The sequence below is a fragment of the Anopheles coustani genome, chromosome 3 (assembly GCF_943734705.1).
Source record: "Anopheles coustani chromosome 3, idAnoCousDA_361_x.2, whole genome shotgun sequence".
Taxonomy (NCBI): domain Eukaryota; kingdom Metazoa; phylum Arthropoda; class Insecta; order Diptera; family Culicidae; genus Anopheles; species Anopheles coustani.
The window spans coordinates 16934968-16958117 of record NC_071288.1 but is presented as its reverse complement, the minus strand read 5'-3'; the positions used below and the strand labels follow the sequence as shown (position 1 = coordinate 16958117).

At 46.1% G+C, this 23150-nt stretch overlaps 1 protein-coding gene across 5 annotated transcripts in view; it reads left to right on the top strand.

Annotated features, from left to right (window-relative positions):
• The window catches only part of LOC131259656 (protein roadkill), a 68186-nt gene that overhangs the window by 26159 nt on the left and 18877 nt on the right, over nt 1-23150 (top strand). For 2 of the 5 annotated variants that reach the window (XM_058261199.1, XM_058261196.1), the window contains exons 1-3: nt 17203-17287; nt 19094-19502; nt 19629-19782. In XM_058261199.1, the coding sequence (XP_058117182.1) occupies nt 19459-19502; nt 19629-19782 (198 nt within the window). In that variant the 5' untranslated portion in view covers nt 17203-17287; nt 19094-19458. Of the gene's footprint in view, nt 1-17202; nt 17288-17615; nt 17642-18872; nt 18971-19093; nt 19503-19628; nt 19783-23150 lie in introns of those variants that run through there. The other 3 variants (XM_058261198.1, XM_058261197.1, XM_058261200.1) reach the window with 3 other exon arrangements.

Here is a 23150-nt window from a genome sequence, read left to right as displayed (position 1 = left end):
GGGAAGGAGATGAGGTCCAATTGGAGGCCCACAATGGCCGCAGGTAATTGCAGTTGCTGCACGCGGACGGTTGTGTGCATGATGATGAGTTCGCTTCCGATACACGTTGCACTCGCTCGAAGGGGATCGGGTGCGTTTCTAAGTGCATTTCTTCTTTCGCTCGGAACACCAATAAACACGTCTCCTAGCGGCACTGACACATGTCGGCGGGGGCCGACCAATTCACCTGTTAAATCTATTCAATTCAGCCAATCACTTTACGGCAAGCGGAGGCAACACTTGGTATTCAATTCAAGAGCCGTTTAACAAGCGGAAGAATATTTGTTTCATTAGTAAGCTTCTTTTTAAACTTGCTTCTTCTCTCGACTGGCTCAACTCAACTCGAGTTGAGATATAACATTCCTTTGCTTTTCGAGAACGACCAAGCGCGACCAAAAAACATATAAAAATGGTATTTGAAAATAAAAAAAGTCCAACTCAACAGGGCGTCACGGACATACAATTGACCGCGATGATATTCGCAAAATAAAAAAAATAAAACAGAGCAGCGCTCAGCACAAAACGAAATGTCATGTCGCGGGGAGCATCAAATCAGCAAAATGGAAAATAAAAGACAACAACACTAAACCAACAAAAGCAAATACACATGACATTCGGTCTAACGGTCGCCGTCGCGGTCAACGCCGTCTCTCGAGAGCTCGAGTCGTTTCGGTTCTACGATTATCTAACTGTATCTCCTACACGACGCGCGCAGGTTGCTGCCCGAATGCCACACCAACCCAACCCCCACCTCAGGGTGAGCGGCTGCGATAGTACATACGACGGTCAAACGCTAACAACACCGCCTTGGGTGAGGAAGGAGACGGGAAAAGAAGTAAAAACTAAGTAAAACAACACGCAACACATAGATTCCGCGATTATGACTTTCAAACGGTGTCTCTCGCTGGACGACCGAGCAAAGAATGCCACCTCAGTTGTGTGTGTGTGTGTGTGTGTGTGTGTGTTTTTTTGCCTAGAGTCGCACTTCTCAAACGCACCTTCCGTTGACCTTGTAGCTTAACTCTGGTGGCGGAGGGGTTAGGAGGTTTCTGGGAGTGATCTGGGGGACTGGAAAGGGTGCTCCGATGGTTTGCGCGGTTCCGAAATGACCACGTGCGATAGTCGCGCCGTCGGGCGATAGATTGTTACTGCAATAAAATAATCGGGACCAAATTCACAACTTTTGGGTTTAACCCTTGAGTGACACTTGGATGAGAATATTTTTTTAAATGGTTCAATTTCATGTTATTTACTCCCAACTACGCTACTATATTTATTAAAACTAAGTATTGCTAGGAAATTCGTTTCCTTTTTGTATCTCAGAAGAGGATAATTTAAGTAAATAATACCTGTCCTAATGTAAAAAAAAAAATTGTGTAATTTAAATTGTAAATTAACAGTAATCTAGCTTTGAACTAACGGGTTAGTATTCTGTTGATAGATCTAAGTTAAACGAAAAAGAAGAAATTGTACGAAAACACTCTTTCTTGCGATAAGGCTAATTTTTAATAATTAAAAATGGACTTCTGCCAACAATCACGAAGCCATAATAAAAAGTTGAACAGTGATTTTACTTTTTACAAAGTGACAGAACCACGAAAAAACACTTCCTGCTATACAGAATAATTGTTATTGATTAAAAATTTAGTTTTTTCAACAGCCAGAAAGTCCTAATGGAAAAAGCTAAACAATGATTTGTGGTCATTACTTTCCTTAAAGAAGCAGAACCGTCACCAGGCGTAACTGATTAACCGCTTCGGTCACGGTTCAAGGTTGTCCGTGGTTCAAAATGCCAAAAACCTTTCGACGATGCGAGCCTTCATCCTTTAGCAATGAGTGCGGACGTACAAAAACAAAAAAAACTTGCCATACGGGGAGACCTTCAACTGTTTATGACGTTGACTGTGTGTCTCGCTCGCAACACAGCGAGTGCCTTCCACGGATTCTCACGCGTGGTCGTACTGGTCCACTTCTTCTTGCACCAGTTTACCTGCCTGTTTGAAATTCCGCGCGGTATGACCTCTCGCGCCCGCCAAGGGTTAATCAAGGGTCATCCCCTTGAGATTAGGTGTTGCTGTCAGTGGCCCGTCAGTGGTTTCTTTGCCTTTTCTCAATGCCGCTTGTGCACTTTCTGACCTCAAAACGACCGTCACCGCAAAAACCGGAAGATAAATGCGGTTTGGCGCCCGCCGTTTCCCTCCCTCCCCAGACCGGCCCCAAAAACGGTGGGGGAGCGTTGATGTGGTATGAGTTACGCGCTTTGCGATCGCAATCGCACCTCAGCAGAAACCGTCGTAGTTCGTGTGCAATCTCCCGGCCTCTCGGCTAGAGTTATTTTATAATCTACACTCATCGTGGCCACTACTCGCGGACACACACACACGCACAGGATGCTACGGCCCTAGCATGGCAGAAATAAACAAGCAAACAAATGCAAAACCTCCACGCCGACCCTCTGAGGCGCTCGGCAAAGCCGTGATGTTCCTGAACATGATCGTCTTCTCCCTCGACGAACTGCAACTGCTATTCCAAGCCGCCGGCGGCCAGCGCAGCAACTAAGTGGTGTTAATTACCATTTTATTTCCGCCCCGGCCCAACCGACCTGCACCGACGGAAGGAGAAGAAGGGCCCGGGACTGAGGGCGGGTGAGGTTAAGTACACGTGCCCGATCGGAACGGACCGCGGTCGCATTCGGGCGTAGCCATAGCGCCCTTCACCGGGCCCCATGCCTAGTTCGCCCTTCGCCTCTCCGCTCGCCCTCGAACCAGGTCGTTCGACAGTTACTTATGATGTACTAAAAGTGCATAAAATTACGCACATCATTAGCGCGAATGATTTCGTTCGCTCCGCTTCCGTCGGTCATTTATCTTGCTGATTGAAAAACGCCGGAATACACTTTGGCGAAAGTGTGTGTGTGTGTGTGCGTGTGTGCTCGTTTAGCCTAGGACAAATCGTTTTCTCAGGTCATCGAGTGTCACCTTGTAGGTTATGTTTGAGGAACCTTAGGAATTTCTTAGTCTCAGAATTGTCTCATGTCAGACTCCTGCCTCAACATGTGCCTTATGGGTTGAAATCCCTGTCGGACTATTGGTTCTTCAATAGTCTTTGGGTAAAGACGCTTAATATGCCCTAAATAATGGCAACGTTACGTCACGACAAATTTAGTTCTAATCTCAGAACTTTTGTTTTGGCCATATTTTGTTCCAATCTTTAGATTGTCCTCACATGTCTATTTGACTACTTTAAAATAGACGAACAACTACGTTCGAAATACTCTAACAACCGGCATAGTGTAAATTTTTATGGGACATAGACTAATTTTAGGTTTAGTAAGTGTGTTCAAGAGCTACTTAAGCCATTAAATAACCTTTCATATGCTTTTAAGTTAATATGGCTAATGGGCTTAATGGCTAGAGACATTAATATTTGTCGTTTTTGCTTGTCATCTCTTATGCGTTTACTGATCATCGGCCTCATTGTGTCGCGAATAAATCTGTGAAGCGTATCCAACTAGTTCCCGGAATTGTTTGCTAGTTAGTAGCAGTACCCACGGCTGGGCGAAAGTGATTAGTATCATAATTAACAACCGCGCCATAACCTCACAATAATATCGACCGTCCCCGGGGATCCTTTTTCCTAGGAAAGAGATTGCGTCAAATAGTCAGAAATACCACTACTCTGATGGCCGTCTGTGTACGCAACAACCTTGCCACGGCGTTCGGCGGACCAGCGGCCAAGGGTTGGGGTTAATTAATTGATGGATCGATTCCATTCCGAAGGCGAGTTGACAGTTCGGTTGATTGGCAAACGTTTCGGCTACACCGTTGTCGAGGTTCCGGTAAGTGTCCTTCCCCCGGCATTTTTCTTCATGCCTTACATGACGTTCGGTGTATAGGGTTTCCTCCTCCTGCGTTGGGTATGGGGGGGGGGGTCCCCACCGCTCACGTTATCCGTAACATCGTCAATTATTTGCACATCATATTATCAAACATGACTTCCATTTTCTCGCCCTCCCCTCTCCCCCTTTTTCGCTCTCTCTTCCGCTTAAATGCCATTTTCTCGACACCGTGAGAAGCCCCACCGAATGTCCCCACCCCGCCCCTGTTGCGTGCGTCGCGTACGAACGATGGTAGATTCGATAACGTTTATCAAATTACGTGCGCGCACTTTGGTAAAGACGTCGTACACACGGGGCCCGCCCAAGGTTCGCCCAAGGTTGTCACAGTTCATCGTGGACCGCGCGTGTACGACGATACCGCTCGGTGTTTTATTCCTACTTTTCGGTCTTTGACTCATATCATTTTGGGGCTTTCAGTTTCTTTTTCCTCGCGTCCCCCCGGGTGCGATTACCTCGGTGATACCTTTTTTTTGCAAACGTTTTCGTGCTGCAGCGGTGGCCAGTACACACGACGGCACATTTCGGTAGCGGCGATAAGATAAAGCGCTGGTGAATTGCGCCGCGTCGCGGCCATCTTGGAGCGGAATCGAGTGGGGAAGTTGTTCGATTAACCGGCGCGGGGCCCTGCCGCCCGGTGGAACGAAGCTGGAAGCCTCGGTCCCGCGGTGCCAAGGGTGCTGCACAAATGTTCGATGCTAATCGGTTCCGACTGAATTAATCGACGTGTGTATGACCATCATGCATGAGCTACGATTGCGGCTTCCGAGGTTTGTATGTTTGTAGGGCGAGAATTCACTCTTTGAAGACCAGTTGGAATTAATTGTTAATCTGTTTCTCCTTAATCTGGAATGACATGCAATGTGTGTACTTGAGTTTAAAACAATTTGTTAACTACTGAAAAGAATATTGATTCTAGAGAATCGTTACCAAACTCTCTGTACGAAAACTGTTAACGTCAGTAGGCCGTCTTTTATGTCCCGCAACAAAAGAGACTTCTATTTCCTCCCCCAACGGTCCTGGTTTAGCTCTCCACCGTGTGGGTCATGACTTTTACGCAAACAACACGAGGCGCAAACCAACAGCGCACACGAGCTCCGGGGGAAATTTGTTTTTCTTCTGCCGCAACCTTTGCCCTCTCTCGCCAACGGAAAACCCCGAACGGAGAATGGACGCCGCAAGACTTGACTTGGCAGTAATCTTGTTTGGGAGGGAAGCGGTTACAAAGTTTTCCAATCCCATTCGGAAAAGGTGGATGGTTTCGCAGACCGAACTGGTGGTGTTTTCCATTTGGTTGCTAGTGTTGTTTGTGTGCTTTTGTGTTGGTCGTCTTGCTCTCCAACTGCAAACCTTTCTTTTTTGGTTCGATTGAATGTTGCTTAAAGGTGATGGGATGGTATTGTTACCCAGCAGCTTTCCGCCATCCATCCGAGGGGAGGAAAATGGGAAAAACAATGCACGTCGTCTCTCCTCAAAGGTGCCAACGGTTGAGCTGACTTTCGCGCACGCCCGTGTTGTGTTGCGGAATAGATGTCGGGTCACGATTTTTCCCCATGCGCCACCCTCACCATCTGTGCCTGTGCTGGAGTTGATTTTTCCAGTGAAACTAAACCGACTGACTCTGCTCACGAGTTACTTATTGGTTGATGCATTTCTTTCAAATCGCCAAACGACTTGGTGAAAAGAAAAATCGTGTTGAATTTATTAAACCCTCCTCCTTTGCCGAAAGGTGGAACGGGTGTGGATGGACGTCAACCTTTGCATCATGACTTTGTTTAACAACCAGCCCCAAACAAATGAGTTCCCTGCAGCCGCCCAAAGTAGGGTAAAAAGGGTAAGAAATCGAATGCATTAAAATTCGCAAACGACGAGTGTGACAAAAGGTCAATTTCACGGCGATCGATTGATAAACGGTTGTGGAAAATTCGCAACCCGAGCTCTACTTTCCACCAGGCGTGACAGTGAAAGGCTGGCTCGAAAGGGCAGGGCGCACTTCTCTCGGGGTGGAAAATGGTGGAACTTTCTAAAATTCAAAAATAGGCAGAAGTCTCCCACCACTTACTTCAATTTGCCAACAGCTGGTGATGCTTTCACCTCTTCACCGTGTACATTTGATACATTGGCTAGAGCTGTCGTTGTTTAAGGAGTTCCTTAAGGTTTTTAAAGATTGCTTCAATACGACTAACTTAGACTCTTGGTATTATTGTCCCAAATCCATTTGTCAAATGAACAGACAGTACACTTTCATATTACCCAAAAAAAACGTTGCATTCCATTGGAAAAAACAATTTCCAACACCACTTCCTTCATTTCTGCTCGATTTCTTGGCAGCATTTCTGCGGTTCATGCGCGCGCGACAAATCGATACGTACGGGTCGTCGCCTGTGGCTTTTAAAAATAACTCACCCGTTGCAAAGTGGACGCCCTGAATGGATGCATTTTCCCGCCTCTCACATTCCCCCACGGCGCGATGCGATTGCATCTATCTTTTCCGCTTTTCCCCAACCTCCGTGTCGTTATTCATTTGCCGAATTACATGTGTTCCGAGTAATGGCCAGTTTTTGTTGCGGGAAGTTTTTCCTTCCGCTATTTTGGGTGAATTATGTTTGCTGAGGTGTCTTTCGAGAGGTCAGGGCTTTTTGCCCTCGTTGGGGAAACGATTTAGGAACAATTGTATGTTACAAATTGGTCCGTAAGTCCATTTGACTTTGCTTAAGTTGTTCCCAATCGTTCTTGGCTGATAAATTCTTGTGTACATTCGCTCGCTCTCGTTTTTCTCTTTCAACAAAAACATCTCTTTTCTATAAGATATTTTAAAAAAACCAATCGGGCTTCGGGCCAATAGTTTGAGCGTCACTGTGCCCCTGGCGAGACGACGCCGTCGCTTCCGCATCGGTAGTCACCAGAATCGTCGGCCGCCGTCGTTGGACGCGGTAAACTTGAAAAGGAAAATTGCCAAACCATCCCATCCCCGTTCCATCCCGTCGCGTATCCCTCACCTCCAAACCGTCCAAGATGCATGCAGATGGGACCAAAATGAAGGATTCGAACAAACACTCCGCACAAACCGCAGATGATGTGTCCCGTTTGGGTGGAATCTTTATCATCCCGGCCACCATCTCTTCGCTCGGTTCCCCCCGCGGTGGGGTGAAGAAAACTCAGCCAAGGGAGGTAATCGGAAACCGGAGGAAATGGCACAAGCAAATAAAGCAAGCAAACGTTCGTGAACCTCGGTCGGTCATGTCGTAAGTATGTCGCGCACGCAAACCGAATTGTAAATATTCAGCCCAAGCCAATTCGCTCGGCGTGGGAAAACGCGAGACTTGCGGTGGTGTGTGTACGAGTGTTTGTGTGCAGTGTGCATCGAGCAGTGCACCCGCAGCATCCGCAATTTTCCACCTTTTTTCTGTACGCTTTTTTGCTCTTGCGATAGGAGAAAGTTCGGGGAACCAGATCAACCCGGATCTCCTCGATGTCAACGGGATCGAGTGTAAAAGCGATCAATCTGGGCAGGCTACGCTTTGCGGTGTGATTTTCACAAATGGTTTTCTTATAGAAACCACCCGTTTGCTTTGATTTTAAAACCAAAGCACAATCAGTAAATATCATAATTTCATTCGAAAGGGAAGGTGTTCCGTTCGGTATACACCTTTCAAAGCGTCGCTCGTTCTCAAGGGTTAAAGATGACAAAAAAAATCTGACAATATGCGCAATCATTCATTTGTCTCCGATCGGACGCACACGAAGGAACGAACGAAGGAAAAACTCGCCGCCAGACAAGTAAACTAGAACACACGCTGATCATGACGGTGATGGCGTCTGAGAAAACGCGCGCCTGAGCGGCGATCTGCTCAGTTCAGCGATTCGGAGGCAATAAAAACGCAAGAAAGTCGGGGAAGATCGATCGATGGTCCGGAAAGAAACGTGTCAACCGGCATCCGCTCGAGTCACGATTTGAAAGTTACACCTCAACACGATCGTGTTGGCACTGGCGGCTCCAGATGAACCCATTTCGTTGGAGCTGATCTAGTTTACTGTTTATTTATTTAGCTTTTGTTTTGGAATCACATTTAATTGCATTTATTGATGTTGGGTTTAAAGTGCACGCTTATGTTGTTTGGTAGGAGTATTTTCAAGGGAACATCCCAGTTTGTTTCGATGCAAATTCACCAAATGGCAACCCGATTGAATAACCCGTCGAGATTGATTGGTGTCGTTTTCGCTGAAGGTGTTCACCGAGACGCTTTTCGGGGCCAACTTTACAGCTTTGACTTCACATTTGACATCATTTCTTCATTATCGTTCATTAGTTGTGCAGCGCGTATTATCCGCGTGACGGCCTTAAAAAGTTAACTCTTCGTCTATTTTCCCATTCGTTTGGCTTCTTATCGGTTTCTTTATCGCTTTTCCCAACATCTCAATCTCCCCTGCGTCTTCCCCTCTGTTAGTCTCGCTTGCGCACTTACCAGTTTCATCTCGTTCACCGTGTTTGCGTTTGCGTTAATATCTGCTCATGTGTGTGTGGTTGTTTGTGTGGCCCCATAAATGCAACCCGCCCCACCCCTCTCCCACCAGCAAGCACACACTCGCGCACGAAACGCTGGCCCAAAACGGCATTTGTTTTATCACTTCTATTAACGAAACTAGATCACCTACATAAACGGCCACCGCGAAAGGGTGCGCGATGGGAGCAATGGCAAATAAAATAAAATAAAAAGAAACAAACAGGGAGGGAAAAAGAAAAATATCACGACCCAACCCCCCCTTCCCCACCCTTTATCGGCGCACGCACCGGGAGAGAGCAATTTTCGAACGAAGGTGACGGAGATGAAGATGGCCTTCGTTTAACGCGCGTGTTGGTGGTGTGGCGTTAAGCAAGATCAAATAAATGTGTGCTATTTTTTATTAAATTTCTTTTTTTGCTGCTTTTATTATCACGTCAGAACGAGTTGAGCAAACAAAAAAAAATGCAAGAGATTGAGCGAGCGAGGGAGAGAAAGGGAGTAAAAGAAAAGTACCAATCATAAAACCGGGAAAACGTTACGCTATCGTGTAGGCCCACTTGCGTTTTTGCCGGTATTTGGCGGAAAAGCAACCCAACCCGGGGCGGGTAAGAAGAGCTAGACAAATCAACGTGTCTGAAAAATTGATGGTCACCAGTTGCGATGGTGGTTGGAGGGGTGGGATCTTTCCTTGAGATGCCTTCGCACGGCGGCCCAAAACGTTCGGAGCTGTGTGGTGGCCGAAATGTGGCCCGAAGGTCGGTCAAACGATTTGCGAGAAAGGCCACCACCCCAACCCGTGCCGGGCCTTCCGTGTGAAGACGCTCTCCAGCGCGCGCGAAGATTTCATCGAGATTCGGCAATCTTGGGGAGCGAAAAGAGACAAAAAAACAAGCCATCAAATAAACGAGCGTGGAGAAAATAGGTCGTGAGTCCGGCGGGCGAGGTTTGGTGGTGGCCGTGGCCGACAAGTGTGATGATTTCATTTGTATGATCTGTTTAATTTAAATTCTAAAAAGAAACCGATGACGAAAGCCTCACCGCGTCGTGCGCGATAACAACGCTGGCTTCGGACAAGTGACCCCAGTGTCTTACCCATGTGATTCAGCTGAGTTAAAGGCGACAAGAGAAAATACATTAATTGAATGTATTATATGTACAGCTTGATGTAACTCGGCATGGTGTCGGACTAACAAATGACAGATGAATTAAAGATTGGCAAGAGATCACCTCTCGGTCCATAGGAACGATTTCAGACATTAAGCCGTACACTGTAGGTGAAAACGCAAATCGATTTTTATTTTTCACCCACTGAAGCTGGTGAAAATATCACTCACCAATGTTAGCTGTTAGGCTGCCTTTCACTGTGCCTTTTCATATAAACCAGCCTCAAATACTATGCGTTGGAAAATGACTCAGCCAAGTAGGCACTGTTTCGCTTTCAACTGCAAAATACACTGCCGTTCGGTGAAATTCACCCGATCTACCTCCGATCCGTAGGGAGTGAAAGTCGGTGAAACCACCCCCATACGGAGTTCGTGTCACCACGTTTATTAAGTTCATTTTTTACCGATTTCATCTTTAATCTTTGTCTCTATTACATTACATCTTATGCATTTTCTAATTTATTTTTATCTTTCTTACTTTTCTCTTGTAGGTAAGACGAATCTTCTGGGTACTAGGAGAAGTTAAGTTTCGTAATGATTCATGGAATACAAAACCCTTATTATTTGTGAGTAATAAAACTATATTCGTCAGCATTCGAATCGTATTTTCGGAGGTTGCCCAACAAAGGCCGCCAGGTCCAACTCAAATTAGGTAGATCATAAACTGATCCATGCGCATTTCAATCATTTCGGGAAGACTGTGACTCCCAGTCTTCTGGATGCCGCTTTGAAATGGAAGATTTATGGAGTTGAAAATATATACTTTTTTTTAAACGAATTAGGAAGCAATCGGAACCCTTTCGTTGGTCGTTCGGTTCCTCGAAACGATTTTCCACGGCCCGAAATTAAATGCACAGGAGTCCAAGGCATCCGATCTTGCGCCGGGCCCTGTAGCTTACGGCGTTAAATGGTCTTCCATTCGTAGAAGTCGTGCCACCGCCGTCAAATCGGCATCGGTTTCAGCTCGGGTCCTTTCGTATCGAATCCATCACCGCGTCATCCATATCCCATTACGTCCCCCGGGGCCCCTTTCAGCCGCAGTCCAGGTGAAGGTCTTCCGTCCAGGGAAGACTCCGCAGGTACCTCGGGGTGGTCCGTCGAAGAGATGTTCAAAACTTTTACTACCGTGTACAGATATACATATATATATTTCTCTTGCTTCCATCCTTCGCTAGCGGTTCCGTCTGGTTGGTTAATTTTCCTACAGGATCATCTCCACTGAATGCATTCCATGTCCATGGTCATGTCTGTGTGTTTGTTGTTGTTCGTATCCTGAGATTGTCTACCCGGTACGAGGTGATTTTGTGGTTTGCGCATAGGCCATCTTTTTTCTTATTAGTGTTGTTACCTTCGGCTCTCATCCCAACTTTTGACTCTGTTGGCCTCAACAAAATCAGCAAGAGACCATTCATTTCGCTAATGGACTTCCTACGAATCCCCGAAAAATTGCCGGCTCAAGGTGCGAGCATTGCCAATTATTCGACAGTAAAATCTGCCCACCCCGGAGGTGGTGATAAACTTTTGAACGATTTTTCCGAAATGGGCAAGATTTTAATGCGTCTCTGTTGGCCATTGTGTGGAATGTTTGGACCGGACACGTCAAGGATAGTCGCCGATGGCTATCCGCCTACGGAGCTTCCATGGACTTGGATCATGTCGGACGGTTCTGGGTTCTTCGCTCTATTCCAGAATTCTTCGTAGATGGTTTTCGTGCATTCGTGCAAACGGTTCAAGCTTAGACCATGGCCGTAGGTGTCGCTCGAGGATCACCCAAGTTCCCCCCGGCGAGCGAGATGTTCCAGTGGCGATGCTGTCATCATTTACGAGACCCCCCCTGGTGGATCATCCCTAGACGCCACGATGGGTTGGATGGCTGTTCGCGCCACATCTGCCTTCTGAACCGCGTTGTCTTACCTCCTTCGCTTCCTTGCTACCCTTGGGTGCGTGTGCATCTTCTTAGGTCTCTGGTTCTCCAACTCTCGGCATCTCCCGGTGTGGTCGCCTTTAAGCTAGCGCAGCGAGCTCAGGTTCGTTCGATACACACCGTGACCGAATACCGTAACGCACTTAGCGCACTTCCAAGAGCGGGTGCGAATGAAACAGCAGGCCATGGACTACACGGGGATAGAGCGAGAAAGCTGCCTACAACTCCCGAGACGAAAGCGAGGATCGACATGTGTGATCGGAGGTTCTCAAGCGATATTGAATGTGTGCCCTTCTTGTGTGCCCTTCTCTCCGGTACAGCATCTCCGTGTGTGGCATGTGGAGTTTCGTCGCGGATGGTTCATCTGGCGGCCGTAATCTGGCGAACCCTCCGATCCCGCAACCCACACACGCAGCACGTGTCCTCTCGTCTTGCCCACCATCACAACCTTTTTTTGAAGATGATCCATGGCTACGCACACTCACCCAGAACCGGCTAAATCTGTCACAACTGGAGTTCCTTCTATCTCTCTTTACCACCCAATCCGCTTGGTTTCATGTTCCCGTCTTTCTTTTCTTTTCCGTCCCAGATGAATGCACTTTCTTCTGCCTGCAGCGTGGTGGAGGAACTTCGCCGTTTGCTTTGCTTGACTGACTGGTTCTACCCTTCGATTCTCATCTGGAGTCCTTCGATCCTTCGCTTCGCCTACACACACTCACAGTCGTCGGATCGTCTCGGGGGTAGAGATCGACATCCGGAGCCTTCTGCTCAGTAGTGCCGTGTTGGATATCGTGGGATCAACTCCTTGATTCGTGCACAGGATCCTACATCGTACGAGATCGTGCCAGAATGGTTGTTTTTGTGTAGAAGGTTATAAAACCTCTAATTATTTGTAGGTCTTTTAAGCTTTGATGAGAGTTTAAAGCCTTTAACCAAGTTAGGAGGTCCTATTACAGCCGTGTTCAATGAATGCGAAGTGTACAGCGCATACATATACCTGTGCTTTAGTTTGTTTATCATTTGTAAAGTGCTTTTGTTTGCTGCAAACGCTCTCTACTTTTATAATTAAAACACCTCAGTTTGGAGGTTTCACCTGCGACAACCATACTACGCACATGCGCTCGATCGTTGTGTCCGTGTGAGAAAGTTTGGTATGTTTCAAAGTGACCGTTAGTGCGCCAAGCGAACGTATACCTTACCAAATCCCAGGCCATGGTTAAACCACGAAGAAGCCCCCAGAAGTCTCCACGGAAATCCTCCAAAACCACCTGAGCCAAGTTCGAGCAATTGCCGTGTACGTGCCGGGGAGGTTTCCCTTCGAGGTTTCAGGTGTGATACTACCTTTTTTTTGTTGTTGTTGTGCGGACCATGTTTTGTCATGTGCGCCCCTTATGAGTGACTGCGTGTGATAAGAACAAACGAAGCCACCAAGTAGTGCAAGGGCCAAGAAGTGGTTAAACTTTGCCTTGGAGTGACGTAGAAGTACGAAAAAAAAGGAAGTAATCCCACGACAAGTGGGAGCTATTCACGTTAAAAAATAGGATGAAAAAAGTGCACACGTCCTCTTAGTACTTTTTGTCCTCCCCGAGCTGTGTTTACAAAACCCCTCCGAAGCGGGACGGTGTGTTTTTGGTTACTATTTGGACATACAAACCGTGTTCGCGAATGCAAATGGTGGCTTCGTGGTGGAAAAAATAACACTGAGTGTGGCCGAAAAACAGACTCACTCACACGGCGGTGTACATGCCTCAAGCTGGCGGTGTCATATTTCAACGGTATCAACGGGTGCGATTTTATCACCTTCAGGGAGCTCTGGAGTAGGCCGTCACAGGGTTATAACCGTGGACCGGTAACGGAGGACCAGGTTCATCGTGCCGAAACCATGGCTTCGGTGCAGGCAATGGACTTTCTTCTTGTGCATCCGTTCAGGTAAATACAAGCCATAAGTACGTTTAGTACAGGTAGCGATCAATAATGAAGAGATCTTCGAGTGATTACTTACTGAAACAAATTAACAAGTTCTGTCTCTGAACAAGACAGAAAGGTAAAACAAACGAATTCAAGGAATAAACTAAACAAAAGAGCCTAAGAAAATCTCTAAGACTCATAGCTGAAATACAAAGACATTGTAATGAAATTCTCATTTTCCTAATCCGCTAGGGAAATTTTTGCATAAACCTTCAATACTCGGAACCTCCTGTTCCTCTGTGCAATGTTTGAATGCATTTTTTTACTGCCTCATGTTTCTCCCCTTGCATTTTGTCTCCACAAAACAAAAAAGAGAACCCATGGGAGCGTATCGAAAACTCGCACACACCCACCACACGCAACAACAATGGAAGCAATCCTGCCGAATGCCGGATTTCTGCTGCTACCGGATACCGAAAAAGGACCTTTTTCTGCTGTTTGCTCCTCATCTTTCGGGCGGATTAATCTGCGTAGCCTGTCTGTCCGCAGCCGTGCATCACAATCGCACTGGAAAATCGGTTTTGAAGGACTTTTTCATTTCGTCGATCGACCTTCACTCGTCGCAGGACATTCCACTCCATCTCACCTCCCGACAAGGCAGGCTCTCTGTGTATCCCGGGGTACCGGTAATCCGCCCCTTGTTTTCTATCCCTCCCTGCATCCTCTGCATGGATCGGTCGGGTACATTTCGTCCACATCGACGTGAGCGTGTCCTTTGTCCGTAGTTTTCCCTTGGCGTCCCATGGTCCAGGTGTTCGGGACCGATGCATTCCGTTTCCGATGCGTTCGGGAGAATTTGGATTTTTGTCACCACATGCGCGCCGGTGTCGATAAATTGTTGGGGTGTGTGTACTTCAGGGATGGTCGGATTCGATGCTGGGAAATTGTTGGCCGACGCTTGGCTTATTCGAATCGTCATTCCTATCGATTGCCCCGCTTGAAACAAACTGGATTGATTTATTATTTTCGATGGATCTTCGAATGATAATCGTCGGAAAAGTTATCGTTCAATTGCTGTTCTGGATGGAAAACATGAGTTGTTATGACGCCTGACACTAAAACACATTTGCCTCGATTTTTACTCACAGTTTTACGGTAGAAAGTCCGAAAGAGAGATAGAGAGTATGGAATGATAGACTTTGCTCCGACGGTGTGTTTACCCTTCCAGGTTCGCAAGGGTCATTAAAGTTTATTTATTTTCCACGACACATGTACGACGAGTGTGCTAATGACGGTTTGCATCGTAATAGTTGATTTCAATCTCGTCAAAACTGATTTCATTGCACTTTAATGCCCATGTATAATATTCTAGGCAGGCAAGAAGGATCGCTTTTTACGAGTCGATTTAGGCAATGCATGGTAAACTAACCGGCCCCTTTTGGGGACCCTCACTCGCACCCTTTAAAGCCTATTTACTTTGCTCCTTAAACAACAGCACACGCCTAGGCATATAAACCGAAGGAAACCCCTACGGTTTTGGCAACGAGCAAAAATCGCTACGTTTGTGTTTTCCCTACCGGAGGCGTATAATTATGCCTATCCTGTTGTCGGGCCATCGGCAGAAGGGTTTTATTGTGCGTACCTCCAACCGGGAGAGGGTGTCCCTGAGCCGGAAAGTGTTGCTTTCCTATCGAAAACAACTTTCGGTGAAAGAAAAAGTCACCGCACGGTTCGAGTGTGGGCTTCAAGGGGTTGATTTTCCGAAGTCCGGAAGGGTACCACGTCACTGTTTCCCACGCACATGAAATCTTTGTCGTTTTTTTGTTGTTGTGTAAAACAGTTTATATAGAAAGGAGAGAGAATATTATTCGGTGCCATGATTGATATGGTTATATCTTCTTTCCATTGTCAACGGTTGAGCCTTCCCTATTGACTAAAATAAAATGCGTTGTATCCCACTGTATGTTCGACGCAGTTTGAAAAATAGTTGTGTGGGGACAGTTTTCCCTCCAGCGTGGTTAAAATTCGGCCAGGGGTTTCCTTCCGTGATGTCCTTCGCGCCAAAAAGGAGGGACATTAAGCAGAAGAAAAGGGTGACGTGTTTCTGCAGGGGGACAGTACAATCATTGGATGGCGAATGATTTCCCGGATAAACCCGGGAACCGAACGGAAATATGTGTATTGATGGCTAAAAGGGTAAATTACCATAACAAAACCTTCGGCCAGTAACGTCGACCGTCGATCTTTTCTTAAGCTCTCGACGGGATTTTTCACATCTGAAAGGGACAAATCTTAATGGCTTTTGGGGACGGGCTTCTGCGCGTCAAACCATTTTTAAATGGCTTCAAATATGTCCACAGTGTTTTGCTAAACGTCTTCAATATGTGAAAGATTGCATGGTGTCATAAATATTTAATATATATATTTTTAAGTCGAATAGTCTTTCATGGTGAGGAAATGTTCCTTCAAAGTAAACTTGAAAATGTCTCTACAAAGTCGCTAAACACAAAGGTTGATGTGAAAACAGTATTAAGCCAATAGAAAGGTTCTCAAAGCAACCGGATCGGCTGGAACGTCAAGGCTCTTGGCGAAGTTAAGAAATTTTGGAGAGATTTATGTTTCATTTATTGCTTTTCCGCCGAACGTATCCTCGGAGGAAAAGGATGTGTGTGGCGGGGGGAAATTTGGGATTTTATTTGCAAAACGTTCCAGCAGTTCCATTCCTCCCAACTCCCTTTGCTCTCTCCCATTCTCCTGCTCTGTTTGGGGGTCGAGAGAGTTCGCAATGTCCTTCGCGAGCAAAATGTCCTTCGGTATTATTTCAACGTTTCCACCTGCCTTCCACAAGAGTTTCAGTAAATACCCAAAAAATTCCACAGTGGACAGAAACACAGGACATTATTTTATTATTCAAATGTTTCCCCAAGATATCTCTTGCTTTGTTTATTGTTAAATGGGATAGTGAGTAAGAAAACAACTTGAACTAATCATTCAGCTATGCATTGGCCACATTTTCTTTTGCACAATCTTATCGAAATGGATTGTAAAATATTACACGAGGAATAGGTGTGTACAGTCACGTCACAATCAAGGTTTTGCGCTACAACTACCTCGACAAGGGCAACGACCCCGATAAAGCTATCAATTGTAACCAAGGCAAGATTTTGCTCACAGCTTCAACAATCAACACGGTCAACATCAACTAGTCTAATTACTGGCTGAAATAGACAAAAGGTGTAAATATTTCAAAATCGTTAAAATTTTATCAGTCATACCGGCGTCAGTTATTTACTAATTGAGATGTTTTGAAAGGACTTTGATAGTTCAATATTTTGTCTAAAGACTCCTTTTGGACTGAACTATCCGTAATGAATCTATTTTAGAATTATTTCATACCTTTGTTGAACTTCCCATTTCAAGGTTAACATTTTTTGTATGCGTCAACAGTATTGTGCTGCCGTCCGGTGACGCGGATGGAACATAAACATCTCAAATATACGAGAGAACGTTCTCCGTGCATTCGTTGCTCACTGTCCACCGTTCGGTTCTCTCGTTTCATTGATCCCATATGGTTCTCGCTCTCGAGAGCGCAGCGGAAATGCAAACTGCGTTGGAGCGAAAGCGACAGCTGGTGATGATTGCGTGACTCGTTGCTGCTTTCTCGCTTGCACGCATGCGAAGCTACCGATTTGAAGAGCGGACAGAGAGAACCGTTTGACGGGCGGCTCGAAGTTGCTTCTCGGAATATCTGCGGTCGTCAGTCGTTCAGTGTTCGTGAGAGCGTGCGTATCGTTCGACGGTCAGTGGTTGGAACAAAAAGGTTCACCATTCCCCGCTGCGTGTTCCAAGAAAGGTGGCTCTTTATTTCAATTTCCTGGTTACAACACACTTGCGGGGTGGAGAACGTAAAAGGCACAAACAACGGTGGCCTATTGCAGATCTAGTTCTATTCCCTGTCCCTGTGCTAAAAGTGTTTGGTGGCGATATCTCGCGAATAATCGATGCTTTGTCGTGGTGGTACTTTTGACAACACCTTAGTAGCCTGTTTGACAACGTGTGGTGATAATTGCGATGAGAAAAGTGTAACCAAACGATCGAAGTGTACCTCGGCCATTGCAGTGACATCGTTACAGCCATTTTGTGTTTGTTATATTCCTGATCCCTTTTCTCCGAGCCCTCGGACGAAGGGGGCTCGTGGCGTTTGCATGTGTGTGTGTGTCCGTGTGATTTCCCGTGACTGTGTGTTTTGCTTTTAGCTGGAAAAAGGATGAACAACCGTGCAAATTCGTCCCCCTATTATGGGCTCGATGATTATTCCTTTCCACGAACGAACTCTGTTTGTCCTGCCACCACCCCTGTTGTTGTCGTCCTGAAAACGGGACAATTCTCCCCTACGTTCTCATTATTAATTTATCATGTACAGATTCGTTGATGCATTGTTCCCATCAGCTTCATCCTCGTGTCAAATCTCGATTCGCTCGTCCGCTTGACAGTTGCGGGTGCTTTTTCGGGGGCAAAATTCTCCGAACAAATTGGTGAACCTTGAGAAAAGAAAAATCGTGGCGCTATGTGTAAAAAAAACGCATAAAACGTTATCATAATAATTGTAATTTACCATGCGCGTTTACACCGTGCGAGACAAGGAAAGTGGGGCGAGATGGCAACAACGTTATACTTCCTCCTCTCTCGCTTTCAGGGTTTCCTTCTCTCTCGCTCGAGCTTTTTCTGTCTCGTTCTATCATTGTACGTGTTTCCGCTAGCTCTTTCGCTCTAGTGGTACGAATTCCTTCCTTGATGTTCAGAAGAAAGTTACTTTCGGTCAGAAAAATGTGCAGATGGCAACCAGTTCATGTCAAAAAGAAAACAGAAGAGCCACAGTCGTAAAAATATCAAATAATTAGGATATTGTGCCCAATGAAACAAATCAACAATTGAAGGTTCTTTTAACTACGCAAATCTATTGGAATTGTTTGCACGGTCGTGCATAATGCATGTTTTCCAGCCATACTGACAAAAGGATTTGACTTTGTGCTCAAACTTTCAGCAGAAGTATCCTTTTATGTTTATAAATGCCGCAAATGACAGTGCTGTTTTTTCCTCCATGTTCGTTGAACACGACGAAAATTTTATTTATTTCAATCCAAGACTCCTCTGTGCCTGTGTCTCTACCCTTCGAAAGCGCATTCTCATCCCGTTTCCTGTGCACGGTTGATCCTTTTTGTGTATTTTCCATCTGGCAAGGCAATCGTTTGTCGATTGCTTTTATGTTTCATTTTCCCCCCAAACGAACGAAAAGCACAAAGTGACTGTGAAGGTGAGGTTATGGTGTGGTAGTGGTTGTGCAGGCAACGTCGAAGAAGTGGTTGCCGTAAGTTTTATGTGCAAAGGATACAACATTCTCAAGTGGATGCCTTTCAGTGGATGTGGTTCGTGAAGATAGGAAAGGCAGAAAAACTCTGTGAAACAACCTTTCAAACGATTTATCCTGTCGAAGTTGGTTCATAGTTTCGAATAGAAGGAAGGATTCGCTGTGGAAGTGTGTGCAATAGCTATCCTTTCTTATCCTTGATATTCAAAATCAACCATTTTCCATTTCCTTGCGATCCAAGCAGTGACGAGAATTGTTTAAATTATAAAATTCCATTTTTCTCCTTCTTAGTGCGAGCATTGGCGACTTTGTCGGTTTGTGGAATTAATTAGTGAACAAACACACCAGCAAAATTTTGCCATCATCACAGACAGCCATTTGCCGAGTGATAATTGAATGTAAAGATCATTCACAGTACCAGTTAGCAAACACCCGCTGTGTTGTGTAAAGTTCTCGTGTTCTTGGTTCTAATTGTCTGCTGTCAAATTGTGTCAAGCCTTGGACAAAATACTTGTCTAGAAGAGGAAACTCCGGGTGGGGAGGAGAAGAAGAAAGAAAAAAAACCCCGAAAGGTTTAGTGCACTTTAAGCGAAGGGGATTTTTCACATGTCGGGTTCGATTCCGGTTCCGGTGGTGTTGCTTGCGTTGCTGGTCAGATGACTTCCGAGGAGACAAACTGGCTTAGCTATTACACTGTGAGGTATACCACACCGCTCCAAGCCAATTGCATATAACTGAATAATTACTTCTTATTATTTGGAACTGAATTTCCACCATTGTTTCTTGCTCGTCTAAAATGTTGTTTTCTTTTCTCTCTCCTCACCAGATTGCCGGTAGTTAGTGACTGTCCGGCAGGTCAAACTGCTAGAGTTACATCAAACCTGCACTCTTCCAGTAGCACCATGGCAAACAGCAGAGTGCCCTCGCCCCCGCTGCCGGAAGTCAACACGCCGGTGGCGGAAAATTGGTGTTACACTCAGGTGAGTCGATGTCCGGAAGAGTAAAAACTTAAACGCCAAGGATTATCTAAAGGACCTTTAATTCCAATGCAATGATTGAGGGGATTTGAGCAATGTTTCTTGTAGTGCGGATTCGCAAACCGGGTGGTGGCTGTTGAATAAATAGCTATAGGAAATAGTCCATTGTGGTGGAATTGGACATGGCAACCCCTTCACAGAAAAGCAGAGACACTTCAGACGAGTGATGCCATCTGTCACCCTCCTCGTCATCGTCGTTCGCCATCTTATAACATATCCCTGTTCTTTCAACCTGTTTTTGGAGGTGAACATAAAACGACGCGTCTCGGACGGCGGCCGTTTATGCTTCGTTTCTTTTCTTTCCTTCACGCATTTCTAAACATTTCCCTTCTCTTTTATCTGTCTCTGCTCCGCCGCTTTCCTTCGTCATCGAGCTACACACACACACGGTGTCGCTGTCTCCTTCACGGCCAACACACACAGTAGCACACATTCAGAGCGCCGCAATCGTCTCGCGAACACACAATGCAACAGCGCCGTCGTCGAGCACGCCAAGCCCCGCCATCCCAGCCCATCATCTCCCCCATTCATCCATCCACCCGTCCGTCCATTCCTCGCCGATGGCCAAGTGGTGGTGTACGGTCGAGCGAAGAACGTTCAACTCTCGGCTGGCGGAAGAACCCTGAACGCAATCCAACCGGGGGCAAAAGCAAACAGCGCGCGAACGCGATGATGTGTGTGGCTGTGTGTATGTTTGTGTGTGGTTGTTGGGGGTCAACATTAAGCGAGGGGGAGATATAACAGAGAGACCCCCGCAGTTCAGTTGCCTTCAGAGTGAGCATTGTAGCATCGCATAAATTGATCATGATGGTCTTTCCTTCCTACCACCACCTCGTGCTCTGGGTCACCTGCTTTGGTCTCATTCCCTCTTACACACACACACATACATACTTTGGCTTATGTTATTCATAAAAGTCATTCGTGCAAGAACATGGAGATATGCTTCTTATTTCCTCGAGTCCTTCACACGCGGTACGTTTGGTTTTTCGATGTCCCCGATCAAAAATGGTTTGATTACGTACGAAGACTTGCTTATATTTTTGTATATTCACACATATAACCACCAGACCCACGCGGAATGACTAACTTCCCTACGCTAACGACGTGTAGGTGTTCCTTAACCTCCGACTAAACACCTTCGAGCGTTGACCCCTCCTGCTCGATGGCGTCAAGTATGTGCCGAGAACATATCCTCATTTCAGCGTTCGGCAGCCTTTCATTTTGCCCGCTACATGACGTTGTGTGTTCCCTTGAACACGCGTTGCCGGAACCAACTTCCTTCCATTTTCCGTGGAGCATACGTGTGATCTTCCCCCACTCACGGCCGCCGCCTATGTTGGTGGGTTCGTGATGGTAGACCGTGAACAATTTCACATCGATTATGACGGTTTTATGTTCTGTCGATTCCATCATTGGCCTTTAGGGATGGGATGTTCCAAACTGATGGTGATGGGTGTAATGATGCTTTTTGAAAGTAATGGCGAACAACACAAAGAACTCCCGTTTGTGGAAATGCTATTTACATATTAATGTGTCATTTACATATTAATGACTTCCATAACCAATCATGTTTCACGCAATACCGGTTCGATTTTAGATTATTGATTACCACCTTTTCCACATCAAAGATGGCTTACGATTAGAGCCCTTCTTTCCTTTGGTGTTCGTTTCGTTCTTTCACGCCTTGCCATGGTAACTAGTTTAGTAACCAAGTAGATCTAATGTCAAGGGGGAGCAAAAAGGATGGAAAGCATTTCCTAACATATTTCCACCAGCACTGGCCCTGTGCGTCGTCTTTTGACCACACATAAACTACAACAGCCCTGGGTCGGCTAGATAGTTGTCGAGGGGGGGTATTCTATTTGCAGAACATCTTCCTGCTCGCGTTTGTGCCCGCATTTCACGGGGTTTAGGTTTTCCACCGCGTTTTTGTAATAGGTGCGTGCGTTAGTTTCGGTCTATGCCAATGAACCTTTTATTTCCTCTCTTTTCCTTCTGATGGTGCGTGTTGGAAAAGCGCCTAGGGGAGGGAGGGACCTTCAGGGAACGTGCACTGGTCTGTGAACAATTTTCGACGAGTTGTTCTACCATAGCGTTCCTCAGAATCGGCGGGATGCTGTTTTGGCAGAATGACTAGAAGTAAGGATACCAACAACACGTGTGAGCTAATGGGGATTCCGTCTTACAAACCACGGCTAAGGCTCCGGTACACCACCCTAAATAAGTTCGCAATTGCTCTCTCAGCAGCGTACCGGCCGCGATCGTTGCAGATCACATCATTGGAATGGAACTCATGCTTCATGAATCGCGTGCAACGAACTCAACCCGGTCTGATGATCGGTCTTTTTTGTCTCTCCCTCTTTCCGGGGGAAGATCATTCATCCCAGACTCCTCCTCGTCATGGTTCGGTTCGGGACTGGCTTCCCGGTTGGCTTAATGCGTGTGTTACCATTCCCGACGCACGGCAATTGATGCTGTCATCATCATGCTGTTGCCTTTCAGCTGATCAACCATCGTTTCCAACCGGTTGATTCATAAACCCTCCTCTGCACAATTGTTCTCTGGATCCGGGAAACGTTGTACGGTTCGGGTTGCGGGTTTACTTTATGGACTAAAATCCATTAATATCATTATCAGCTCGATGGTGTAGCGCAATAATGGTACCTGACACGACCTGACGATTCGAGGTTCGATTCCGCAAGTAGGTAATTAATCACCTGAAAATTTTCTAATTTAAACGTGTTCGTAAAAATCCAAGGTTAAATTATTCTCTGCTTTTCGTATCAAACGTCTACTGAAAAAATCGTGTGTGTAGTGCCTTTTTGATTGAAAATAGCTTGTAACGTTGTGTCATCATGTGCACAATCACGCGACGACGTGCCCTCGAGAACACCACGCCACAACGTGTTTGTTCCCTCTTTTTTTTTTTGCTTGCCGCCTGCTGCAACCGGCTAAACCGAGGTGCGTACTACTGCTGCACTTTTTGCTGAACTGGGAAGAACTGCCGTGACACCGTAGAGCATCGGTTGGCAAAGTACTCTTATTCAAGGTAATTCGTTGAACTATTCCTCGATGGGGCGATGTTGTGTCGGTGGAGGTTGTTGGTGTGACCGTTGTGATCGTTGGACCCGATCGAGCTGAGTGCCGCCGAGCTTTGATACGCTTGAAAGATCAGGCAAAGGGCACTTTCCGCAATCGGGTTAGTCGAGGCAGGATCCCAAGGTTTCTTTTATAGAAATGGTTGACTTTTTCCCAGAGGAAGTTACATTTTCTTTGCACTAAATGGCAAAAGTCAATAAACCACGAAGGAA